A 24,923-nucleotide genomic window follows, 5' to 3' on the forward strand; every position below is an offset into this window, starting at 1 on the left:
AAGAAAACTGATTTAAATTTGTACTGAGGGTTAGAAAGAGGAGATACTTAAGAGATATAGAGAGAGGCAAGACATAAATATTAAAAAGAAAAACCTAGAGGAGCATGTAATAAAATGTAAGTCAGAGTTGTCTTTGGTGGCCCATGCCTAATACTCCAAGCACTTGGGAGTTGAGGCAGGAGGATGAAGAACTGAAGACTAACCAGTTGAATTTTATACATACATATACATACACACACATATATACATACACATACATATATAATTATACATATATGTAATTCATAAAAATGTATATAAATTGAAGGTCCCTATTCTCAAAGGCTATAGGCTAAGGAAGGTAAACACTAAAGGACTTCAGGAGAAAAGCATATATGAAGATCACTTCTAATATTTAGGGAATGAATAAAATTTAGAAGTAGATCACAAATGGAATGGGGAATAGAAAATAGACTAGAGTTAGTAAAGATAATATTCTATTTTTCCTCTTGTGATCATATAGTCAAATTTATGTCATAACATGAGTTACTAAGAAATGACTGAAATCATTTTGACTAAAAATGAAAATTAGGAGATAAAATAGAGGCTGGGAGGGCCACTGCAGATATGCTCATGGTCTGAGGGTTTAGAAATATAAAAACAAGGAAGAAAAGAAATAAGTATTCAGTGTAGAGAAGAGATCATTATTATGAGATACAAATAACACTTGATTAATTTCCTAACATAGGATGCGTATGTCTATAGGATTTAAAAAAGATGTTTGACTCAGTCAACAAAAGCCCTTTAATAACACAGATGCATCTTTTTCAGTTAAGCATGTGGTAATACTCTTTTTTTTTTTAAGGTTAAAAACAGTCCCTATATATGAAATTGGGCTGGCCCTGTGAAGAGTTCATTATTATTCTAAGATGACAACACTAAAGTTTTAGTTGACAGGTATAAAGATAAGAGGAAGAAAGAAGGTGGCTCAGAAACAAGCTTTTCAAGGCAAGGCTCTCTTCTCTTCACTGTTCTCCCTGTGATACCCCTCACATTAGCAGTGGTGACTCAGAATACTGGCATGCACACACCCATGCCAGTCCTAGGGCTTGAACTTGGGGACTGGACACTGTCCCTGAGCTTCTGTGCTCAAAGGTAGCACTTCAGCCACAGCTCTACTTTCAGCTTTTTGGTGGTTAATTGGAGCTAAGATTCTCATGGATTTTCCTATTGGTGCTAGTCTCGAACTCCAATCCTCAGATCTCAGCCTTCTCGGTAGCTTGGATTGCAGGCATGAGCCACTGGCTCCAAGATAGATTTTTTTTTTCAAAATTCAAAATGATTACAATCAATTACAAAATGCTATCTGAGGGGAAAAAGGATATTTTTGTTTGTGTATTTCCTCAAGAGGCACACTGCTTCTTGAATATAAGAAATAGAAGATTTGCATTTAAGGGAAAAAAAAGCAGCACAACAGAATGTATTATAAGGCACAAAATACAAAACATGTGTTATGAGAAAAATCATCTCATTTTAATAATTATTTTCCACACAATTTTAATAGAGTGAGAGATACAAAACTTGTTTCTATAAAACAAAATGTATTATTGGTGCTTATTCAAAATCAGGTACAGTTTCCCATTTTTTAAAACTTAAGTATGTTTGCCTCTTATTCCTTTTTCCTTTAATCAAAGAATTTCCAGCATCTGTTGTATATCATAAATGAATAAAATATGTCCACATACACATAGGACATGGATCTTTATTTCTTTGTATTTCATTATTTCTTTAAAGATCTTCAAGAGGAAAATACTTTAAAATTGAGAAATCCCTACAGCTGGCTATAGCAGGGAGGGGGAGGAGAGATCAATTATGTCTATCAATCAGTGTATTACAACTTTGGAGCTGTGAGTTAAAAGTAAAATTATCTTGAATTTTGTAATGGGTTTTTAAAATGAAATAAGAATTCCCTTTGCTGGGCTGCCTGGGTATTGAGAGTCTGTGGTTGTTGGAGGGGTTAAGGTTGGAGCCACTGGTACATATGTTTAACAGAGGACTCATAAAAACCAGGACAGCTGAGACTGGGTCAATCCATTTCTATGAACAAGAAGTGACCAATAGAAAAGGACGGCGAAGTTCCAAGAAGGCTGAGGTAAGCCCTCTCATGCAGTCTTGTCAAACTGGAAACAATGCATCCAAAGGTGTTCATGGTGACTGGACATAGTAGGTTTTACTGTTTCTCATAGGAGACCTGACAGCATAAAATCCAACATTTTTTTTTCAGTCACATAATTTTTCCTCAACTGATTTTTAGCCAACTGCAGACTCAGATACCAGACTCGACAGTGTATTCCTGGAAGTAAAGGTAAATAATTTTACATTTTTAAAAAATTTTAAGAATTCACAATTCTGATTCATTAGCTATAAAGTTACAACTTCAATATCTAAAGAAAATCCCTATTCAGGAAAAACAAAATTAATGTGTCTCTGTTGGAATAAGGCCAGTACAGCATTCTAAATCGTAGGAAGTTTCACACCTTGCAGAAGTAACTCTGCACTTGTCATTTGCTACAAAGTAATGGCAAAATTGAAAGGTCATAAATTACTGACATTATCTTTTTCCCAAAGAATCAGTACAATACATTTTGTCTTTATCAATTTGTTTAACTAAGTGAACAATGATCAAAATGTTAATTTTATATAGGTATATGTAACATACACATTTTCTAAGTAAATGTTTAATGTTTTAAATGTTTATGTACTCATACATATGTATATTTGTGTATATATAGGTATAGACACATGTATGTACCTACATGTTTTCCTGTTAGGAATTCTTTATGACCATAATTTTTTCTGATAATTAGTAGATAGCATTCATATCTTTTAAATGTACTACATATTAGAAAATATTACCTATTTTCTATTATTATCTTTACTGAAAATATGAATATTAGTTCTCTACCTGTATTCTTAACATGAGTTTTGCTTTGTATTCTACCAAGAATAACAATTACATAGTTGAATTTGCATATATATTGTAAATATATGTAGAAATTGCCTTGCTATGTTCAAGTCAATATAATAAATAAATTGTCTATGTATGTCTCCATGTTTTAAAAAGTGATTACTAGAGGTACATTATATAAATTATGTATATGAGGGAGTGATTATATATGAGAGTTCATAATTCAATTTCTTGGTTGGACACCTTGACTATATTCTTAAAATATTGGAAATATTTTCCTCCACAAAATAAAACTTACCTGCAAAGTTCTGCAACCACAAAAGAGTAATAACTTATTTCTTCAGAACCTGCAGCCTTCCTTCACAAGGAACTGCTAAAGTATACTTTGATCTGTTTATTTCTTTGGTTGGAGAGCCAGCAAACCTGGGAAATCTCTTACAGATGTACTCTTTTCATAGTAAACATAAAAGCAAAAACACATGTCTACTTTAGAACAAATTCACAGCTAGAGTTATAGAAAACGATAACTTTTTTGGCACTTTTATATTCAACTACTGGTTTCAGTTAAGTTCCTTGAACTAAGTAGCTTGCCATGGAAAAGCACTTAGAGCTGCTAAAATTTGCTTTCCACTTCTCAGTTTTCATTGTGACTGGAATAAAACCAGGAGGCTGTAAGCTGCTAATTTTTTTCAATGCTTGCAAAATGCCTTGCCACACTAAATAAGTTTACTCACAAATAAATCTACTTAAGTTTTCATAATATTAATAAATTCAATGTATTTAAAATATATTTATTTACACATAAGTTTAGTGCTTGATATCTAAGAATAAAATGTCATCATTTATTAATATTTAAAATTAATTTTAATGACACTGGGCTTGAACCCATGGCTTCATACTTTTTAGCCACTTGAGCCACATTGCTAACTTTGAATTGTTTTCATTTCTTTCTTGGAGAAGCAATATTCACAGATCATGTTGATACATGCAATTTGCTAAAGTTCAAGAACCATAAATAACTACTAGCTATGCCTTATTCTATAGGTACCAGAATGGCCACCACAATTTGTTTCCTCATTGGGGTGTTGTTCATCACGGATACTGTGTGGACTCAAAGCATGAGACAGGCCTATGAGATACAAGAGCTAGAGGACTGGAATGTGGATGACTTTGATTGCCCCATGGAATGTTTCTGTCCACCCAGTTTCCCTACTGCTTTATACTGTGAAAATCGAGGTCTCAAAGAAATTCCTGCAATCCCTTCAAGGATCAGGTACCTCTACCTTGAAAACAACCTGATAGAAACCATCCCTGAGAAGCCTTTTGAGAATGCCACCCAGTTGAGATGGATAAACTTGAACAAAAACAAAATAACCAACTATGGAATTGAAAAGGGGGCCCTAAGCCAGCTAAAGAAGCTACTTTTCTTATTTCTAGAAGATAATGAACTAGAAGAGGTACCTTCTCCACTGCCAAGGAGTTTAGAACAGTTGCAATTAGCTAGGAACAAGGTATCCAGAATTCCTCAAGGAACCTTCAGCAATCTAGAAAACTTGACCCTTCTTGATTTACAACATAATAAACTGTTTGACAATGCCTTTCAAAGAGACACCTTCAAAGGACTGAAGAACCTCATGCAGCTAAATATGGCCAAGAACGCCCTAAGGAACATGCCACCAAGGTTGCCAGCCAATACCATGCAGCTCTTTCTGGACAACAATTCCATCGAAGGAATTCCAGAAAATTATTTTAATGTGATCCCAAAAGTGGCCTTTCTGAGACTCAACCACAATAAACTATCAGATGCAGGTCTCCCATCAAGTGGTTTTGATGTGACATCTATTCTAGATCTTCAACTGTCTTACAACCAACTCACAAAGTTTCCCAGAATCAGTGCTCACTTGCAACACCTTCACCTGGATCACAACAAAATTAAAAGTAAGTGGTAATGGGGGTGATTTTGTGATTAATATACTCATCATCATCATATCCATTCTGCATCTTCTTTAGAAGGAGCTAGCCAGGCATTGCTGGCTCATTTCTGCAATACTGGCTAATCAGAAGGCTGACATCCAGAGGATCAGGGCTTAAGGCTAGTTAGTCAGAAAAGTTCACTAGACTCTAGCTCCACAATAATAAGCAGAGAACAAAGCTGGAGGTGTGGTTCAAGTGGTAGAGCATCAGCTAAACATTTTAATGAATTTTCAATTTTAATTACTAAATTATTTTGTCTATTCTCAGTCTTAATGAACCAAGAAGTCCAATTCTCCAAATTCAAGATGGCAAAGAAGACTTTTGTTATCCAAAGAGCACTATTATCTATGGTAGAGTTGAAACATTTCCATTCTCTTTTACTCATGGATATTCTAAGAGCTTTGCTTCTGAAGTCTACCCACAGAGGCAAAGCATGCTTCACCATACCTGGTACTCTGGGGGTAGGTTTAAGAAAGTAAACAGGAAAAAAATAACCGCATGAAGAATAAAATGATGGAATACGATTTCAGAGGTAATAGCAAAGCAAGAACATCCTAAAATGTTAGAACAATGGATAGAGTACTCTAGAGTATTTGATTCAACTCTACACAGTAGAGTGTGTTTCTCAAAGCTCTAAGTGTGCAGGTTGGTGTCTGCACCCTCTGAGTTTCTGACTGAGAGGTCTGGGGAAAGGACTTAAGAATTTCTACCCTCTCCAATTGATACTGACAGTGACTGATGATGATATCTTGAGAGCCATTACTTCCACTTAAGACTTCCCTAAATTGAAATGAAAAAATCACTGTTCCTAGACATGATGGTTTAGTGGCAACTTCACAAGGCATAATACCATCTCCTTTCCCACAAAAGCTTTTGGTAAAGAACTAGGGAATGAGTATAAAGTCCTTGGAGGTAAAGATGTCATCAAGGAAAGAAGTGGTTACAAACAGTGGAGATTGTGCACAACAGAAAGACACTTGACCTCTCCACCATTGTGCCCAAGGTCAAGCTGCATCTGATGTAAATATCTTCAATGTCTCAATGCAGACATGGAGATACAGATAGCTAACTGAGCAGCTGTTTTTCTTCAACCACAGGCTCTTTAGGAAGACAACCTTGCAGAGATTTCTCCTGAACAGCACTTGGAAGTAAATTCCTAAATTAGATTAAATCAGAGGGTTGAAGATATAATTGTGAGAAGACTGTATCTCCTAATAATCTATGCTCAAATACGTCATTAGAGAAAATGATCACATGAAAATGTTGTTTATATGGATATACTGTTTTTCTCCTGGGAATTGCTCCTATCTTCAAACTTTTTTTGTTTTTGTTTTTTAGTAACCAAGTACTTAAGCATAAAAATCCAGGAATTAAATGGCTACCATCACTGCAGTTATTTTTCCATGGTGAGGAAATGTACTTGTAGTCAAAAGAAAAAGATGTAGCCAGAAAAACAATGTTAGTAGCTGAGAATGTTTAGCTGAGACAAATAATACAATACCTAAGACTGCTGTAAGGTTGCAAATTTTTCCCAACAGTTTTGTGCTTTTTGATGTTGGTATTCTTTATCCAAATACTAGGTGTGGGGTGTTAATTTCAGGTGATCACACATACATACTCTGAATTGGAGATTTCACCCAGAGAATTTGAAAGTGAGTATGTTTAGGGATGAGGTTCCATTATTTAAAGCACAATTAAGATGTAGTGTGGATTATCTTTTCTCTATCCACATTTTGGAAGGTTTGTTTAAAAGGGTTTGCTCAGATGTCTATTTCCCAGTTGTTTTCATAACGTAGTGAACATCAGAATCCTCTAGATGGCTTTGTAAAACAGGCGTGTAGGGTCTATTCCAAGTGATTATGACTTAGTATGTCTGGGATGAGGCAAATAATTTTACTATCCAGTGGTAATAATTTCTTGGTTCACAACTGGTGAACCACTAAAACTAAAAAAAATATATATTTTTTAAAAAAGCTCAGCTAGGTGAAGATCTTTGCTAAAAATAGAGTAGATAAAAGCCAAATAGGGCTTTGTCACATAATGTTAATTATACAGTTTCCAAGAAAAGTAACAGTTATACAAAAAGTTTTCAAAATTTACCAGTAAATTTCTCATGCAAGATTATATAAAGAACTATTTTATTTCTAAACATCAGAAGGAACTCAAATGTTGATGAAAAATGTATCTGTTCAAATAAGTTCACATCATTTTCTGGGAAGTATCACAACTAATTTATGAATATATGATTAAAATTAGAACTTTGGTTGCTCATATTGTTTTTAATTCAGTCATGTGTTACTAGGAATGAGGGTGATAGCATATGAACTACAACGTTGAAAGGAACAAATGTTCTCAAGTAAGCAATGGACTCTAGATACCATTAGAAAACCTAGGCTTGAGGCTGTTCCAGGTAGACAGAATCAATCATAAATCATATATAATCATACATTTCTGCATTATGAGTACACAGAAGAAAGAGACTCCTCAAGTGGGGGAGTTTTAATCAGGAAAGAGCCTTTGCACAAAATCATTTCAGAAGGCAACAGAATGCATAGACTTGTGTTTTAGATCAATTGTTACACATCTCTCCAATTTGTATGAGTTGAGTTCACCTTCTCTCTTGAGGATGCTCTGAAAATCTAAATCTAGTGTCATCATTTGTGCCAAAAGCTCTGATCCAAGGCAGGTGCACAATTTCTCCAATTCTAACTGTGTGAAAAGGTTGATGGGATATTTCCTGGCTTGAGTCTTTGGTAATTCAATTTTTGGCAAGTGTTTTGTTTCCAATTACATATACTTAAATGTGAAGGTTTAAGGTTGTTTTCTAAATCCATATGCAAAGTTATAGTAATTGCACTTTGTATTAATTGTCACTACACTGATTTACATTTCTGAAGGTAATTTACACTGACTTGCCACTCACTCAGCCATAAGCCCTTCCATCTGTGCTTTCCATTCACCCATTTACCTACTCCTTTTTGTTTGTTTTTTTCAGGATCAGATCTGAACTCCACCTTTAGTCTCCTGAATATGACAGATCTCATTCTATGATAATTTGAACATTATTTATCTCACCTGAAAGATTAGGGAAAAACTTAGAACTGATAAGCCTTTGTTTCTATCATAGCTCTTAACAATATTTTATTTTTAGTGTTCTTTGTAAGTATAGTAGACTATGGAATGAGAAAATTGACTGCATCCGCATTGCACTTTTTCAGATCTATTTCCATAATATATATATGACTAATCAGTAAAATACGAAATATTATTTGTATACATATGCATAGCATGCATTTGTAAGAATAAAATATTTACTATATAATATATAGAACATATAAAATATTTTATTCATATATATGTGTGTATATGAATAATCATACATTTCTACCAGTTTCATATACCAGTCCCTCCAGTTGGACCACTGCAATAACTTTGTGGTCTTCAACCTCCAGGGCTTCTTATGTTCCAATCCATTCATTCATGGTCTTTGTCTCCATAGGTGTGAATGTCTCTGTGATATGCCCTACCACACTGCGTGCAGATCAGGATGCCTTCATTTATGGACCTCAACTGAGCTACCTTCGTCTGGATGGAAATGAAATCAAATCCCCAATCCCAATGGACTTAATGGCATGCTTCAAGCTTCTTCAAGCTGTCATCATTTAAAAAATCCTTGCTATATTCAAAACTGGCTCAAGAGTTAATATTTCTGACATGAAATTTGGTTACCTTTTATAGGTTTAGAAGGAAAATCATATTTCTAGCTGCTCTTGGCCACCATTTTCATGTGTGCAGCTTATTTTTTTTCTATTCACAGATGCTACTGCTATTCTATCAATTTGCTTTTCTTTAACAGACACAGAGTTAAGATAATTTACTGACTCAAAGGCAGGTATTTTTGTCTCTTTCACAACTAATATTAAAAGAATTCCTCTACGTTATGATACAATAAAAGGCTGTCATATTTGTGTATGCCCAAAATTGCTGTGTAGATAATGTATTAAAAATGTTAACAGTGAGGAAGAAGTAGGAATAAGAATAAAAGACATTAGAAGAACCAAAGATGTGGTATTCCTCCATCTGCTATCTTACTTTTTACAGTTTGAGTATAGCTGATCAGCCATGGACTAAAAGTATAGAATTTTGTAGAAATAAAATATTCACATATTTCAAGTTGTGTGCCACTCTGATTATCATTATGAAATCTCCCATTGTCCGGATATATCTCACCTAGAATGCATCATGAGTACCCTATCAACCCATCAGTCACTGATCACCCTCTGAGTTACCAGATCTGTTGTGTTTTCATTCTGGTGATGCTTCCTCTATAGACACATACTGTGTCAAAGATGTCCATTCACTTCACTTCATCTCATTGCACATAGACATGGAAAACTTCTCATAATTTTCACAAGAACAGAGAGTATATTAAAGTAATAGACTCTCGGAATGAAAAAGAAAGCTGTTACATTCCCATGACTTTTATTAAAGTATGCTGTTTTAAGTGTTCATAGTTGTTATGAATTGTGCCTAGTTTTTAAGTTAAACTTTATTATAGAGAATATAAATTGGAAACACACACAAATATATATATGTGTGTGTGTGTATATATATATATATATATATCCCTATCTGGTGTTTGGAGATCCACTGGGGACCTGGGAATGTGTCCACCATAGATAAAGGGGAATGATTATACTTTTCAGAGTTGCCCAGCATTATTTTTGTTGCCTCATTTTTTTTCTTTATCACTCTAATTGTTCATTATTAGAACTTTTCAAGTACCGAATGAGTGGTAATTTAAGACATAGGATGAAGATAGTAGACTTTACAAGGCAAGCACTCTACTAGTAGGCCATATTCCCAGACTGCAGATGCTAAACTTAAAAGAAAAAAAAAAGAAAAGAAAAGTCCAAAACAATGCAAGTAGGGGGAAATAGTCTAGCAGAGTTTAAAGGCTAGAATCCATAGGTACATTCTACAAATTATAAGAACTTCAAACTGAAAGGAATGTGCTTTTTATTTTTTAGGAATAACAACCTGTAGTGGTTACAAAGAATAACTCTAGAACTAAAATTGCTGTGTTTAAATCTCTCACCCTTGACACTAAGCATCCAGGGGGTCCTGGATGGAGAACTCAAAGTCTAACACCTCAGTTTCTCTTCATCTCTAAAGTGGAGATTCACTGTGTAGTGAGGATGAAAGGTGTTAGAACATGTAAGGGACCTGAAAGTGACCCTGAAACTTGGCATGTGTGTCTGTGTGTGTCTGTGTCAGGTTCCTTCTCACATCATGAGCAAAGGAGTCAAAGGGAAATTAAGACTGCATGCATAGGATGCAACTAGAATTTTACTTCTATATTTTGGAATACAAAACACATGATAACTATCCTGGGGGAAAAAGATCAGAATAGTAAAATAAAGGGGATGACTGTTGGGTTTTTTTGTTGTTTGGTTCTTCAAAACCCATCTGTAAAGTTTTCCATGTTGTATGTTATGGTGCCATATTTGTTTCTAGTAGGGCAAAGTCCCTACTGTATATTCCATTTTGCAGGCAATTCACTTGTATTAAAAATGACCTACAAAGCTGTTGGTTATTGAGCGTGTTGGCAGATTGTCTAGATGGAGGGAGACACTCCTCACATAAATGGAGAAATGAGCAATCAAGATTTCTAGGTAAGATTAAATGCTTCACCACATTTAAATCATATGCAGAGTCTAAAACACATAAGAAGCAAGGAACAGTCCAGTGTCTTAGTATCACAGATGAATGAAAAACAAAGATGAGGCATTTGAGGAAGAACATAGAAAAAGAAGAACCAAATAAAAATGTACCTAGGAAAAAACTCATACATGTAAATGCCTTGATTTTCATGGAAATACCTAGTGTTTGCATTTGAGTAGGCCATTTCCCTCTCTTTTAGAAATGTAGGATAGGATTCCTTTCAGTCACATATGCTTTTAATTTTCTGCAAAGTAAGTAAAGAAGGCTTAAGACAAGGTCTGCCAATGTGTAAAGCGTAAACACATGTCACTTTCATGCAAGAAGATTGCGTTGTGAGTATCTTCCCCACTATTGTAGGAAGAGGAAAGTCTTTATGTTCCAGGATCCAGATGGCAGGGTGCCAATCACTGGTTTTGTCTGGTTCACAGGGGAAGAATATGAAGTAGGACGGCTCTCCTATCTATGTAGAAACTTCATGATTGATTTTGATGTTAGTGACATCCCAGAAAAACATGGCATTCTATATAATTCATTGCGTTTTTGTCCACCTATCAGCAATATAAATTGCTAAAACCCAAGTACTTATTATTTATAGAGTAATATTTGTAATTTAATTCTTAATATGAATTAAAATGATACATCAGCTTGGTAAGAAATAGTTAAGAAAAATTTGGATCTAGGACAGTCAACCTTCCATTGTAGCCTGACAATACAGAAACAGAAACACTTGAAATACTGGTTTTAGATTTTTTTGTGTCTTTCTCTATATTTAAAAATCTCTTCTGATTTGTCAATTTAAAGGAGTTATGTTGACTCTTATAGGATTATACATAATCTACTCCCTTTTACCCTTGTTTGCTTTCTGCCAGCATCTTCCTTCAGACTACATCTTTTGTTTCATAGTCAAATATGTTCAAATTTTTATTATCTTAAACCATTAGCTATGTTTTCCATATACTTCCTATACACACATTTTTAAATATGCAAGTTAAAAACAACAGTTTTTAGGATGACAAGTACATTAATATTTTAAATACATTTAGATTTTCCCCTCTTTTTATGATTCCAATAAGAGACAGGCTCCCCTATTTTGCATACATTCTTCAGTAAATATTGAGCTAAATTCTTGTCCTTTCTGATTCACCACTTAACACATTTTCTTGATTTCCATAATGAAACAAGAAGTTGAAGCCTGTCATTTACAGTTGATCTCAACTTCCATTCATTTTGCTGAAAAGTCTGGTTTTACTATCCAGCCACTGCTACTTACTATCATAGAAAGTACATATGCTAGAAATTTTAGTACTTAGAAGCATATTCTGATAGCTTAGTTGGTGTAGCTTTCAGACTGGTCCAATAGGAACTTTAATAAGGCTTGTATACAAGATTTCATCAAAAAGTAAAAGGTAGCAATCAGTCACTAATAGATTCAATCTTTAGTTACTAGCCTCACAAAATGTACCAATCCTTAAATACGATCATCCATAATATGTGCAAGAAATGAAAATGTGTGAAGCATTTTCTTAATTTTCTGCCTTTGAAAATGGCACCCATATGATGAAAATCTAAGCAAAATAAACCATACAAAGAAGGAGTGATCAGATAAATTGCAAGCAACAGTAAATGAGACAGTACAATTTCTAAGTTATTTCACAGAATTGTTTGGTTCCAAAGAATCATTCCAAAATTTTTGGTGAAAGATCTCAACAGATTAAAATGAGAGCTGCCACATCAAAGTGTCAGCATTTATGAACACAGCAGCTGTGGCTAATGCGACTGTGGGCAAGGAATTAATATTCAAAGTTATTCTAAAATGGAGTTATGGATTTGAATGTGTTCACAAAAATAGCCCACATTCATTTAAAATCATCTTTCTAATGTCATTGTACATATATAGATATGTACATATATGTATATATAAGCTATGTTACATATATACACATATAACATAGAAAAAATATATATCAGTTTAGTAACTCTATTACAAGTTTATGATGCAATTCTACTAAACTTAAATTATGCACAATGGCATATGATAATGAATATTTCAGCTTGATCCATTTAGCTGCTCCTTCTTCCTTCTTTCTCTTCCTCCTCCTTACTCTTTTCTCTTTCTCTCTATCTCCCTCCATGTCTCTGTGTGTCTCTTTCATACACATGCAATATAATAAAACCAATATAAGTCTGGAAGGAATTATATCTTCTCTTTATTGGAAAGCTCAAAGGAAAACTTCAGAAGAAAAAATAGCATATATTTCATGTGCACAAGAAAAAGTTGGCAAAAATTACTTCTCTGTATTATTTTTTTAAGTCTAAAGATTGCTTTTCTACAATAATCTTGCAAAGATGTCCAAATGTTCTTTCTTGATCTGCTTTTCTAAATGATAAGCATTTTGATTCCAGATGGTACATATTACACAATATCATTTATTGAAAGTTGTGTGACGCTAAGCACATTAAGTAATTTAGTCAAAACATTTAATGGCTCTGGAGCTTCTTCCTCCCCATTTTTATTTGGGGTGGTTGATAGTGATATTAATTTCTATGAGATTGGCATCTACCAATATCCTTGAAAAGCTGTAAGGAGTCAGAAACAATAGTCCCTTTCCAAATAGAAGGTCAGTCTTCACTTACAGTTTTTTTTTTTCACATTCATTTTCCCACTCAGTTCTTTTAATATATTTTCTCCAAAGGAGTACAAAAAGCTAAACTAGTTTTTTAAAGTCACCAATATACCAGAGATAGCAAAATGTAATTGGTCTAAATTAAGCAAAAGATAAAATGCCAAAAATGTCACCATTATATATACATATATGTATATATATATATATGAGATTTTAAAATTCAGAGTTCTAAATTCTATTAGAATCAGTTTCCTGCAATGTATCAAATCAATCTTTTGTGCAAGTAAGTATTCTACAATCAAGATTACAGGTAAAATTAAAAAGAAATATGAGAGTTGTTTTTTTCCCAGTATATGCATGTGGTGACTTATGCCTACAATTCCGATACTTGGGAGATGTCAGTTGTGTAGATCATGCTCAAAGCTAAAATAATGGGACAACATCTCAAAAAATAAACTTGAAATAATAGTTCACATCTATAAACCTAGCTATTACTGGGAGGCACAGGTTAGAGGGTCATGGTATAAGGTCTGCCCTGTGCAGATCTTACTTGAAATATAACTGAAGCAAAAAAAAAAAAAAGAGGAAGAACAAGCATAAAAAGGGGAAATAATTAAGGAAAAAGGAAAACACAGGATGAAGAAAGGCTGCTAGGCAAGTTCCGGGAAGACGGCAGAGAAGCAGCAGAGCCCTAGCTGAGCTCCCTCCGACGTTGCAGTTTTCCCATCCAACAGAAACTTTTACCTCTAGAAAGATAGCAAAAGTAAGGGACTCTGGCCAGGAAGGAAAAATTGACTTTGCTTGGCTGAAAACTCAGATTTGAGCTCCGGGCGGCATCCTGCCGCCATTCCAGTGCTGGCGCCAGCACAGCGCCCCACACTCCGCACAGCTAAAACACTCAATGGAGACCTGGGAGAAATCCTCCAGACGGCGGCGTTCAGACAGATAGCAGGCTGAGCATGGAGGGGCCAAAATCGCAGAGAAAGTGTGAGTACCCCCACGAACATCACTCTCACTCGTGCCCACAGAGCAGCTCCTCCCCCAATGCCAGAGCAAAGTGCCATCTTTGACACTGGCATAGGGTCAGACCAGACTAGAGCTAAAGCCCACTTGGGGAAAGCGAGGACAAAGCGGCCATCTTTGAGAAGGGCAAGAGGGACCGACCAGTGAAAGCCAGCTCCGCCCAGGAGTACGACCCCTGCCCAGGCAGGGGGCGGGGGGGGCGGGGGCTTGTCCTGGGCCTTGGCTTAGCTATAGGTGGCCTGCCGGACTGCCGGAATTCCTCAATTAAAAGCAAAAGCGGCGAGTAGCTACTGTACCGGCGGCACAGAACAGCCACACGGGAGATCAAACAGTTCCCAAGACAGAGAACGGTTCCATTTACAAGCCCAATTCCCAGCACGAAACAGAGCTGAATTCCATACCCTGCTCTACCCAGGAGGCCGCCCCACCCAGGAAGGAAGAACCTCCCCCAGGCTAACAAGCCTCAGCTGGGTAAACCAGACCAGAGGCGCCCCGTCCTGCTGAGTCCACTGGCTATTCAAAGCCAGGCATTAAAGGCAGCGGCCCTACAGCAGATGGGTGGAGCCACAGTTCCCAAGACTGTTCACATCCCCATCTACAGAGGATGCCCAAGTCTTACCTGCAAGCTGTGGGAACCACAGAGCCCCAGGATTTCACTGACAGGGGAGGAGGGTCAGAGCAGATCCACCCCCTGTGAACTGAAAGCAAGTCAAACCAGCCAAGTGGCAGAATAGACTGCAGACCATCGTAAGGAAGCCAGAGACTGTAGAAAGCCCACCCAAACAAGGAAGACTCCTTTTAATGTTTTTATTTTTTCTCAAACGCTTTTTAAGCTTTTTTTTTTGTTGTTATATTTTCATTTCTGAAACGTCATTGGTTTGTTTTTGTTTTCCATTTTTACCCGTTGGTGCTATCAAGTTCTTTTTTGTTTGTTTTTTGTTGTTTGTTTTTTTTCCTGATTTTTTTTCTTTTTTCCTTTTTATTTTTGTTAAATGATTTTTCTCTGTTAGGTGCATCCATCTTCCAGTATTTTTTTCTTTATTTCTCTCTTTGCATTCTCTTTCTTTAAAAATTATTTTCCTATGAATAACACCTCCACTCTTTACTGCTAACTCTCCATTGTCTCTCATTTTAACCTTTTTCTTTCTACTGATTCTACCCTCCTCCACATTTCCGCGTCACTGAAACTATACCAAAATCATCATCCCCCCCATACATTCTACTCTATTCTCTTTACTACCTCTAACTTACGCTCCTGACTTACTTCTAGGACCTCCAGATTCCATTGACTCCTGGTTAGTGGATTGAGGGTATCCCTGCTTATTCCGAGTGAATCAAAGGGGTTCACAGAGAAAGCCAGTCCAAAAAGAACTTAATATAAGAACAAGAATTGCCCATAGGGTTGTAACAGTAAATAAGTAACTACTGAATACAGGGTTCAGGATTGATTGTTATATTGAAATTGTACTCTTTAGGAACACCAAATATAATTTTATACACAGGTATAAAAGGTATCCATATATAATTGTGAATTTCTAAGATTTACACAACAGTGCTTGGTAAGGTCTACTTTGGGTCTTAAACGGTGCTCACAGTTGCTTGTAGTTTACCATTCCCAATCCAAATGGGCAGAAGAAACACAAGAAAGATGGCAAACAATGGATTATTATCTCCCACTCAAAACAAGCAGGAAGCAGAGCAGTCAGTGAAAGAAGAGAACCCTCAAAATGCTCTACAAAGTTTACTGATGAACATGATAAATGAAAAGTTTGAATCTCTTCAGTCAATTATTCTAGAGCATGTGGAGGCAAAGCAAAAATTAATGGAGAATTTCATGGCATCCACAAATAGAAAGATAAATGAACTTCAAGAGTGAAATGAAAAGATAACTACCCAGCTAAAAGATTTGAAAGACAGCATTCAAAACCAAATTAATGAAGTTAATGAAGTAAAGAAGTCCATGCAGGACCTAAGAGATAATTATAGCAAGGACATGGAAATCATCAGGAAAGACCAGTCAGAAGGAAAAGAGATTCGAAATCAAGTAGCTAGCCTACAGTCCCGACTAACTGAAGCAGATGATCGAATCTCAGGAGCTGAAGATTCCCTAGAATCTATGGAGAAAGATCAAAAAGCAATACAAAACCAATCCAATCGACAAAACAGATCGCTCCAGGAGATTGAAGATACAATCAGAAAGCCCAATTTAAGGATAATAGGTGTTGAGGAAAACCTGGAGAAGGAAGTTAAGGGAATAGGCAAACTATGTAACAGAATGTTAGCCGAGAACTTCCCAAATATACAGAAGGATAGGCTTATACAGATACAAGAAGCATTTAGAAACCCAAACCGACCAGAGCAGAATAGGACATCCCACCGACACATTGTGATCAAAACAGGATCAATAGAGTCCAAGGAAAGAATCCTTAAAGCTGTTAGGGAGAAGAAAACAATCACATATAAAGGAAAATCCATCAGAATCACCCCAGACTTCTCAGCAGAAACCATGAAAGCAAGGAGAGCCTGGAATGAAGTATGTCAAACCCTATATAAAAATAAGTACTAACCAAGAATAGTGTACCCAGCTAAACTCTCGTTCATAGCCGAAGGTCAAATAAAAGTTTTCCACAGTAAGGAAAAACTGAAACAACATATCTCCACCGAACCCGCTTTACAAAAAATCCTCAAAGATGTACTATATAGGGAAAATAATCAAGATCCCAATGCAGACAGAGAAATGAACCCTAATTAGTAAACCAGAATATCAGATCAACAAATGGGAAGACAGCCTTTAAAAAGATAGAGATAATGAAAGGAACAAATGATCAGCTCTCAACCCTAACTCTCAACATTAATGGACTTAATTCACCAATCAAATGACATAGGCTCATAAGTTAGATCAAAAATTAAGAACCATCTTTCTGCTGCCTCCAAGAGACTCATCTATCCAGCAAAAGTAAACGTCTTCAAAAAATGAATGGCTAGAATCGAATCTATCAAGCAAATAACCCCCATAAGCAGGCCGGAGTTGCAATCCTAGTATCAGACAAAATTGACTTCAAATTAAAAAAGGTAAGAAGAGACAAAGAAGGTTACTACATACTAGTAAAGGGATCTCTCCTACAGGAAGATATAACCATCCTAAATATCTACACACCAAATACAGGAGCACCCAACTTCATCAAACAAACACTACTGACTTTAAAAACACTCATAGACCCAAACACATTGATAGTTGGGGACTTTAACACTCTACTATCACCTCTGGACAGATCAACATGCCAAAAACTGAACAAAGAAAGCACAGAACTAAACAATTGCATAGACCAACTTAGTCGACATCTACAGAATATTCCACCCTGCAACAACAGAATACACATTCTACTCAGCAGCACATGGAACATTCTCCAAAATAGATCACATCTTAGGGCACAAAGAAAATCTGTACAAATTCAGAAGTATCAAAATCATTCCCTGCATTCTCTCAGACCACAATGGAATAAAATTAGAACTCAACTCAAACAGCCACCACAGAAAATCCTAAAGTTCATGGAGACTAAAGAACACACTGCTGAACCATCAGTTGGTCATTGAAGAAATTAAAACAGAAATTCAAATGTTTATGGAACTCAACCAAGTTGAGGACACAAAGTACCAGCTCCTTTGGGACATAGCAAAGGCAGTACTCAGAGGAAAATTTATATCTCTGAATGCATATACCAACAAACTGGAGAAACAGCAACTCAATAATTTAAGGAAACATCTTAATTTACTTGAAAGAGAACAACAAGCCAAACCCCAAGTCAATAGATGGAAGCAAATAATTAAAAACAAATCAGAATTAAATCAATTAGAGATAAAAAAAAAAAAAAACATCGGAAGAATTGACAAAACAAAGAGTTGGTTCTTTGAAAAAATCAACAAGATAGACAGACCCCTAGCAAACCTGACCAAAAAATGAAGGCAGCACACTCAAATAAACAAGATAAGAGATGAATCAGGTAACATCACCACAGAAACAACCAAAATTCAGACCATAATAAGGGACTATTTTGCAAACCTTTATGCCAACAAATTGGAAAACTTGGAAGAAATCGATGATTTTCCAGAAAAAATTCATATCCCCAAACACAACCATGAAGATTTAAACCTTCTAAACAGACCCATATCCAGTATTGAAATAGAAACGGCAATAAGTGATCTCCCATCCGAGAAAAGCCCAGGTCCAGACGAATTCACAGCAGAATTCTAAAAGCCTTCCAAACAGAACTCACACCAATATTTCTCAAACTCTTCAATGAAATTGAAATAGAACGTTCACTACCAGACACTTTCTATGAAGCCAGTATAACCCTCATCCCAAAACCAGGCAGGGACTCATCATGGAAAAAGAACTATAGACCCATTTCCCTGATGAACATAGACTCAAAAAGTCTCAACAAAATTCTGGCCAATAAACTTCAACAGGTCATCAAAAAAATCATACACCACGATCAAACTGGATTTATCCTAGGGATGCAAAGTTGGTTCAATATACACAAGTCAATTAATGCAATTCACCACATCAACCGGAGCAAGGTAAAGAAACACATGGTTATATCACTCAATGCGGAGAAAGCGTTTGATAAAATCCAGCACCCATTTATGCTAAAAGCCCTGGAAAAATTGGGATTCCAGGGAACATTCCTGAATATAATCAAGGCAGTTTATGACAAACCAACAGCAAGCATAACTCTAAATGGTGAAAAACTAAAGCCATTCCCTTTGAAATCAGGAACAAGACAGGAATATCCACTCTCTCCCCTTCTCTTCAACATAGTACTAGAATTCCTAGCCAGAGCAATTAGGCAAGAAGAAAATATAAAGAGGATCCAAATAGGAAAAGATGAAGTTAAAGTTTCTCTCTTTGCAGATGACATGAGCCTATACCTAAAGAATCCCATAGACTCTATCCCCAAGCTACTAGAGCTGATCCAAAACTGGGGCAAAGTTGTAGGATATAAAATAAACCCTCAAAAATCAACGGCCTTTCTCTATGCTAACAACCCAAAGACCAAGGTTGAAATCAGGAAAACAACTCCTTTTGCAATAGCCTCAAAAAACATAAAGTACCTAGGAATAACCTTAACCAAAGAAGTGAAAGAACTCAACAATGAGAACTTTAAAAACATGAAAAGTGAAATTAAGGCAGAACTAAGGAAATGGAAAAATCTCCCATGCTCCTGGGATGGGAGGATTAATATAATCAAAATGGCAATTGCGACAGGCTATCTACAAATTCAATGCAATACCCATTAATATCCCAACACAATTCTTTAATGAAATAGAGGAAGCAATCCAGAAAGTCATATGGAACAATAAAAGACCTAGAATAGCAAAAACAATCCTAAGCAGAAAGAACAGTGCTGGAGGAATTACAATACCCAACTTCAAGCTGTATTATAAAGCTATAGTAATAAAAAACAGCTTGGTATTGGCACCGGAAGAGGCCTGAAGACCAATGGAACAGAATTGAAGACCCAGAAATGAACCCACAGAACTACGCCCACTTAATCTTAGATAAAGGAGCTAAAACAATAGTCTGGAAGAAAGATAGCCTCTTTAACAAATGGTGCTGGCAAAGCTGGTTCAACACATGCAACAAACTAAAAGTAGATCCTTATATATCACCCTGCACCAAAATCAATTCCAAATGGATCAAACACCTAGAAATCAAAACATATAAGACAATACTAAGTGAAATGAACTCCATGTTATAGAAATGATTGTTGTAACTACTTTCAACGTCCCATATGTAATTGTAGCCTCTATTATTGATGATCTTCTTATATCACCTTCCTGTGGTTGTACCTACACTTTGTAGGTACACTCTGTATCTTATCTGAGTATATTGGAAACCACGTATACTGGTATTAGAACTAGGAAATTGGAAGGGAATACCAAAATAGAGAGACACAGGGTAAAAAAAGACAAACAACTACAAAAGCAATACTTGCAAAACTGTTCCGGTGTAAATAAACTGAACAACTCATGGGGGGGGGGGGAGGGAAAGGGAGAGAGGGGAGGGAGGAATGAGGGACGAGGTAACAAATAGTACAAGAAATGTATCCAATGCCTAATGTATGAAACTGTAACCTCTCTGTAATTCAGTTTGATAATAATATATATATATATATACATACATATATATACATATATATATGAAAGGCTGCTATTTTTAATCACCCAACGAAAACTGTGGAGTATAGAGATATAAGTAGACATGAATATAATTCAGATTGACCAATACAACAGTAAAAGTTTCAAGTTCAAGAATTACCCAGAAATGTGATCACAGAGAAGGTATCAAATGTATTGCTTATATCTAGGCAAAAAAAAAAAATAGAGAAGAGATTGCAGAATCAGGTAAGGTAAAATAAGTTGAGTGCATATCTGTCATAAGCATGCTCCTGTTGTGGCAAGTCAGTTATGGCTGTCACACAACCGACTTCTTACATGATTCTAGCCAATGTGAAATAGAGTTATACTTCAATTTTTCCATTTCAACAATGTGAATAACATATTTCTAGCAGAAATTGTTGATGGAATATACTGAAAACCATGGGGGAAAAATGTTCCCCACTTCTCTATATATACTAAAGAGGCAAGACACTTACTTTCCAATTCTCCCTTGGTTGTAATTTCAACTATCTATAAATCTGAGCAGTCCTGGGCCTTGGACTCAGGGCCTGAGCACCATCCCTGGTTTCTTTTTGCTCAAGGCTAGCACTCTGCCACTTGAGCCACAGTGCCACTTCTGGCCGTTTTCTATATATGAGCTGTTAGGGAATCAAACCCAGGACTTCATGTATATGAGACAAGCACTCTTGCCACTAGGCCATATTCCCAGCCCCTATAAATCTGATTTAATAAGGAGGATCTGGGTGTGAACAGTTCATGAAAGTTATTCCGGGGAAGTGGGGGGAGGGGTGGGACTAAAACCACAAGGAGCAAGAAAGCACAGAAAGTATGTGGTCATGGATAATTATCATGGCAGACCATTGGAGACTGAACTTCATGGGCACTGTCTCAACGATTAATGTACTATCTTACAAAAGAATCCAGTGATATGGAACCTGGGGTTGTTATGTGCCTCTTCCCACTCTATAACCATTTTTAAAAATCTTTCTTCTCTGCAAAAGGAACACCTGATCATGATTGTATCATTAAGTAATTGTAAATGTAGACACACTCTGAAGAATTCATATTAAAATATATGCTTTCACAGGTAGTACCAATCTGCACCGGTGGTAGATAAGTGTACATACAGAATCAGATCAAGAGATTTTGTCTCATATGGAAAATAAAAGAAAATGGCATCTACCTCAGCTATGCGTTTGTCATGTGAAAAAGAATAAACATATAGCTGATAAAATTAGCTCTTTTAAATTCGATGAGCTTTAATCAAACATATTTTATGAGATATATAACATTACACTTTTATTTGTATTTAAAAACCTCTAATGTCATGTGTCCCTCTGCTCATTTAATAAAAAAAAAAATGGACTGTCTTTCCAATACCAGACAACCATCTGTAAAGTGAATAAATTAGCATGGCAGAAACAAAACTTCTCCACAAGGGAGAAATAAAATTATCTGCTAAAGTAATTGGACAAAAATCACAATTTTTTGATAGTTCATGTAAAATTACCTTAAGACATGAAAAGAAATTTGTCAGTATCTAATTTTGAATTTACAGAGAGAAAGAGCCAGAGAGGGACAGAATGATACCATGTGTAAGTAATAAAAATGTAATCTCAAGTAAACCAGATCCTAAAAAAAAAAAAACAACAAAAAAAACCTTATGATCAAAATTGCTTCCAAAACTACCTCATAATTGATACCAGATGTTAATCATGAAAACAGAAGATAAAGGAAGTTTCGTCCTGTGCCTAGGAGCCCAAGTGTTTCTCCTACTCCTCCTTGTAGTGTTTTCAGGGTATGTGTTTTTATTTCGAGGTCTTTGATCCATTTGGAACTGATTTTGGTGCAGGGTGCTATATAAGGTTCTAGTTTTAATTTGTTACAGGTGTTGAACCAGTTTTGCCAGCACCATTTGTTAAAGAGGCTGTCTTTCTTCCATCCTATTCTTTTATCTCCTTTATCAAAGATTAAGTAGGTATAGTTCTGCAGGTTCTTTTCTGGGTCTTCAGTTCTGTTCCTTTGGTCCTCAGGCCTGTTTTTGTGCCACTAACGAGCTGTTTTTTTTTTTTTTATTACTATAGCTTTATAATACAGCTTGAAGTTTGGAATTGTAATTCTTTCAACACTGTTCTTTCTGCTAAGGATTGTTTTTGTTATTCTCAGTCGTTTATTGTTCCATATGACTTTCTGGATTGCTTCCTCTATTTCATTAAAAATGGTGTTGGGATATTAATGGGTATTGCATTGAATTTGTAGATAGCCTTTGGCAATATTGCCATTTTGACAATATTAATCCACCCAATCCAGGAGCATGGGAGGTTTTTCCATTTCCTTAGTTCTGCCTTAATTTCATTTTTCATGTTTTGAAAGTTCTCATTATAGAGGTCTTTCACTTCTTTGGTTAAGGTTATTCCTAGGTACTTTATGTTTTTTGAGGCTATTGAAAAAGGAGTTATTTTCCTGATTTCGGCCTCGGTCTTTGGGTCATTGGCATATAAAAAAGCCATTGATTTTTGAGGGTTTATTTTATATCCTGTTACATTGTCAAAGTTTTGGATTAGCTCAAGTAGAATAGAGTCAATGGGTTCTTTAGGTATAGGCTCATGTCATCTGCAAAGAGAGAGAGTTTGACTTTATCTTTTCCTATGTGGATCCCCTTTATGTCTTCTCTTGCGTTATTGCGCTGGCTAGGAATTCTAAAGGCACAGAAATGGCAACAAATCAAAGAAAGGTTGGACAAATGGGACTGCATCAAACTGCAGAGCTTCTGCATGGCAAAGGACATAGCTCTCAAGATAAACAGAAAGCCCACAGATTGGGAGAAGATTTTTACCACCCATACAATGGACAAAGGCCTCATATTTAAAATATATGCAGAACTAAAATAATTAAATTCCTCTAAAACAAAACCTCAAAGAAGCAATAGCCCCCTCAACAAGTGAGCTAAAGACCTAAAAAGAGATTTCTCTGAAGAGGAAATGAGCATGGGCAAGAGTCACATGAAAAAGTGCTTTACATCACTGGTCATAAAAGAAATGCAAATCAAAACAACATTGGGATTCCACCTCACCCCAGTAACAATGTCCATTATCAGGAAAACTAACAATAACAAATGCTGGAGGGGATGTGGCCAAAAGGAAACCCTACTCCATTGTTGTTGGGAATGTAAACTTGTTCAGCCACTCTGTCAAGGGGTATGGAGATTCCTCAGAAGGCTAAACATAAAGCTCCCCTATGACCCAGCAGCCCCACTCTTGGGCATCTACCCAAAAGATTACAAGCAGGACCACACTAAAGCCACCAGCACAACAGTGTTCATTGCAGCACAATTTTTCATTGCTAAAATATGGAACCAACCCAGATGCTCTTCAGTAGACAAATGGATCAGGAAAATGTGGTACCTATACACAATGGAATTTTATGCCTCTGTCAGAAAGGATAGCATTGCCCCATTCATAAGGAAATGGAAGAGCTTGGAAAAAATTATACTAAATGAAGTGAGCCAGACCCAAAGAAACATGGACTCTATGGTTTCTCTCATAGGGAATAATTAGTACTGGCTTAGGCTAGTTACAGCAGAGGATCACAAGAGCCCAATAGCTATGTCCTTATGAACACATAAGATGATGCTAACTGAAATGAACTCCATGTTATGGAAACGAGTGCTGTATCACTGTTGTAATTACTTTCATCATGCCATATGAAAAATAGCGCTTTTTTTTTGTTGATGATCCTCTTCTACCCCCTTCCTGTGGTTTATCCCCACTATCACTGTATGTCATCTGAGTACCCTGGATACTGTATATACTGGTATTAGAACTAGGGAAGGGAAAGGGAATATCAAAATCGAGAGACAAAGGATAAAAAGACAAATGCCTCTAAAAGCAATACTTACAAAACCAAATGATGTAAACCAACTGAATAACTCATGGGGTGAAAGGAGAAAGGAGAGGGTGGAAGTGAGGGAGGAGGTAACAAATAGTACAAGAAATGTACCCACTGCCTTATTTATGAAACTGTAACCCCTCTGTACATCACTTTGGCAATAAATAATTATTCAGAAAAAAACAGAAGATAATGAATTTATGGACACTGAATGCTCTATTTTGAACACTCTGAAAGTTAACTTATGAAGGCCAGTACAAGTCTGGTTAGGCAATAAGCCTTCTGTTACATATTATAATAACATTTTTTCATTGACAATCATAGTGTTTTTTTTTAACTACATATCAAAATGTGTATTTTATTTTGGATACGGCTTTAGGTTAAAGTTCAGCAGCCATGTGATTAAAACAAATACAAAAACTGTATTGTAACAGATTTGTGGAGTTTTTCCTTTTTACATAGCTTTCGTAACTTCCTCACTTGATTGCTACTTTAATACTAAAAGTTTAATAAGTCTAAAATGAACTTCTTTTCCTCCAAAGTTCCTTACTCTTGCTGATTTT

General features: G+C 36.0%; 1 protein-coding gene across 1 annotated transcript; it reads left to right on the forward strand.

The window, feature by feature from the left end:
- Positions 1 to 2,083: 2,083 nt before the first annotated feature.
- Positions 2,084 to 8,587, forward strand: Kera (keratocan). Its single transcript, XM_048349589.1, has 3 exons — positions 2,084 to 2,131; positions 3,992 to 4,885; positions 8,421 to 8,587. The coding sequence occupies exons 2-3, from the start codon at positions 4,000 to 4,002 to the stop codon at positions 8,585 to 8,587; spliced, it is 1,053 nt and encodes a 350-aa protein (XP_048205546.1). The 5' UTR covers positions 2,084 to 2,131; positions 3,992 to 3,999.
- Positions 8,588 to 24,923: the final 16,336 nt, after the last annotated feature.

Source organism: Perognathus longimembris, chromosome 1 (genome assembly GCF_023159225.1).
Source record: "Perognathus longimembris pacificus isolate PPM17 chromosome 1, ASM2315922v1, whole genome shotgun sequence".
Lineage (NCBI taxonomy): Eukaryota > Metazoa > Chordata > Mammalia > Rodentia > Heteromyidae > Perognathus > Perognathus longimembris.

Coding starts and splice junctions, on each gene's coding strand:
- Kera (XM_048349589.1), top strand. CDS start 4,000: ATGGCCACCACAATTTGTTTCCTCATTGGGGTGTTGTTCATCACGGAT. Junction 4,886..8,420: donor GGATCACAACAAAATTAAAA/GTAAGTGGTAAT, acceptor TTGTCTCCATAG/GTGTGAATGTCTCTGTGATA.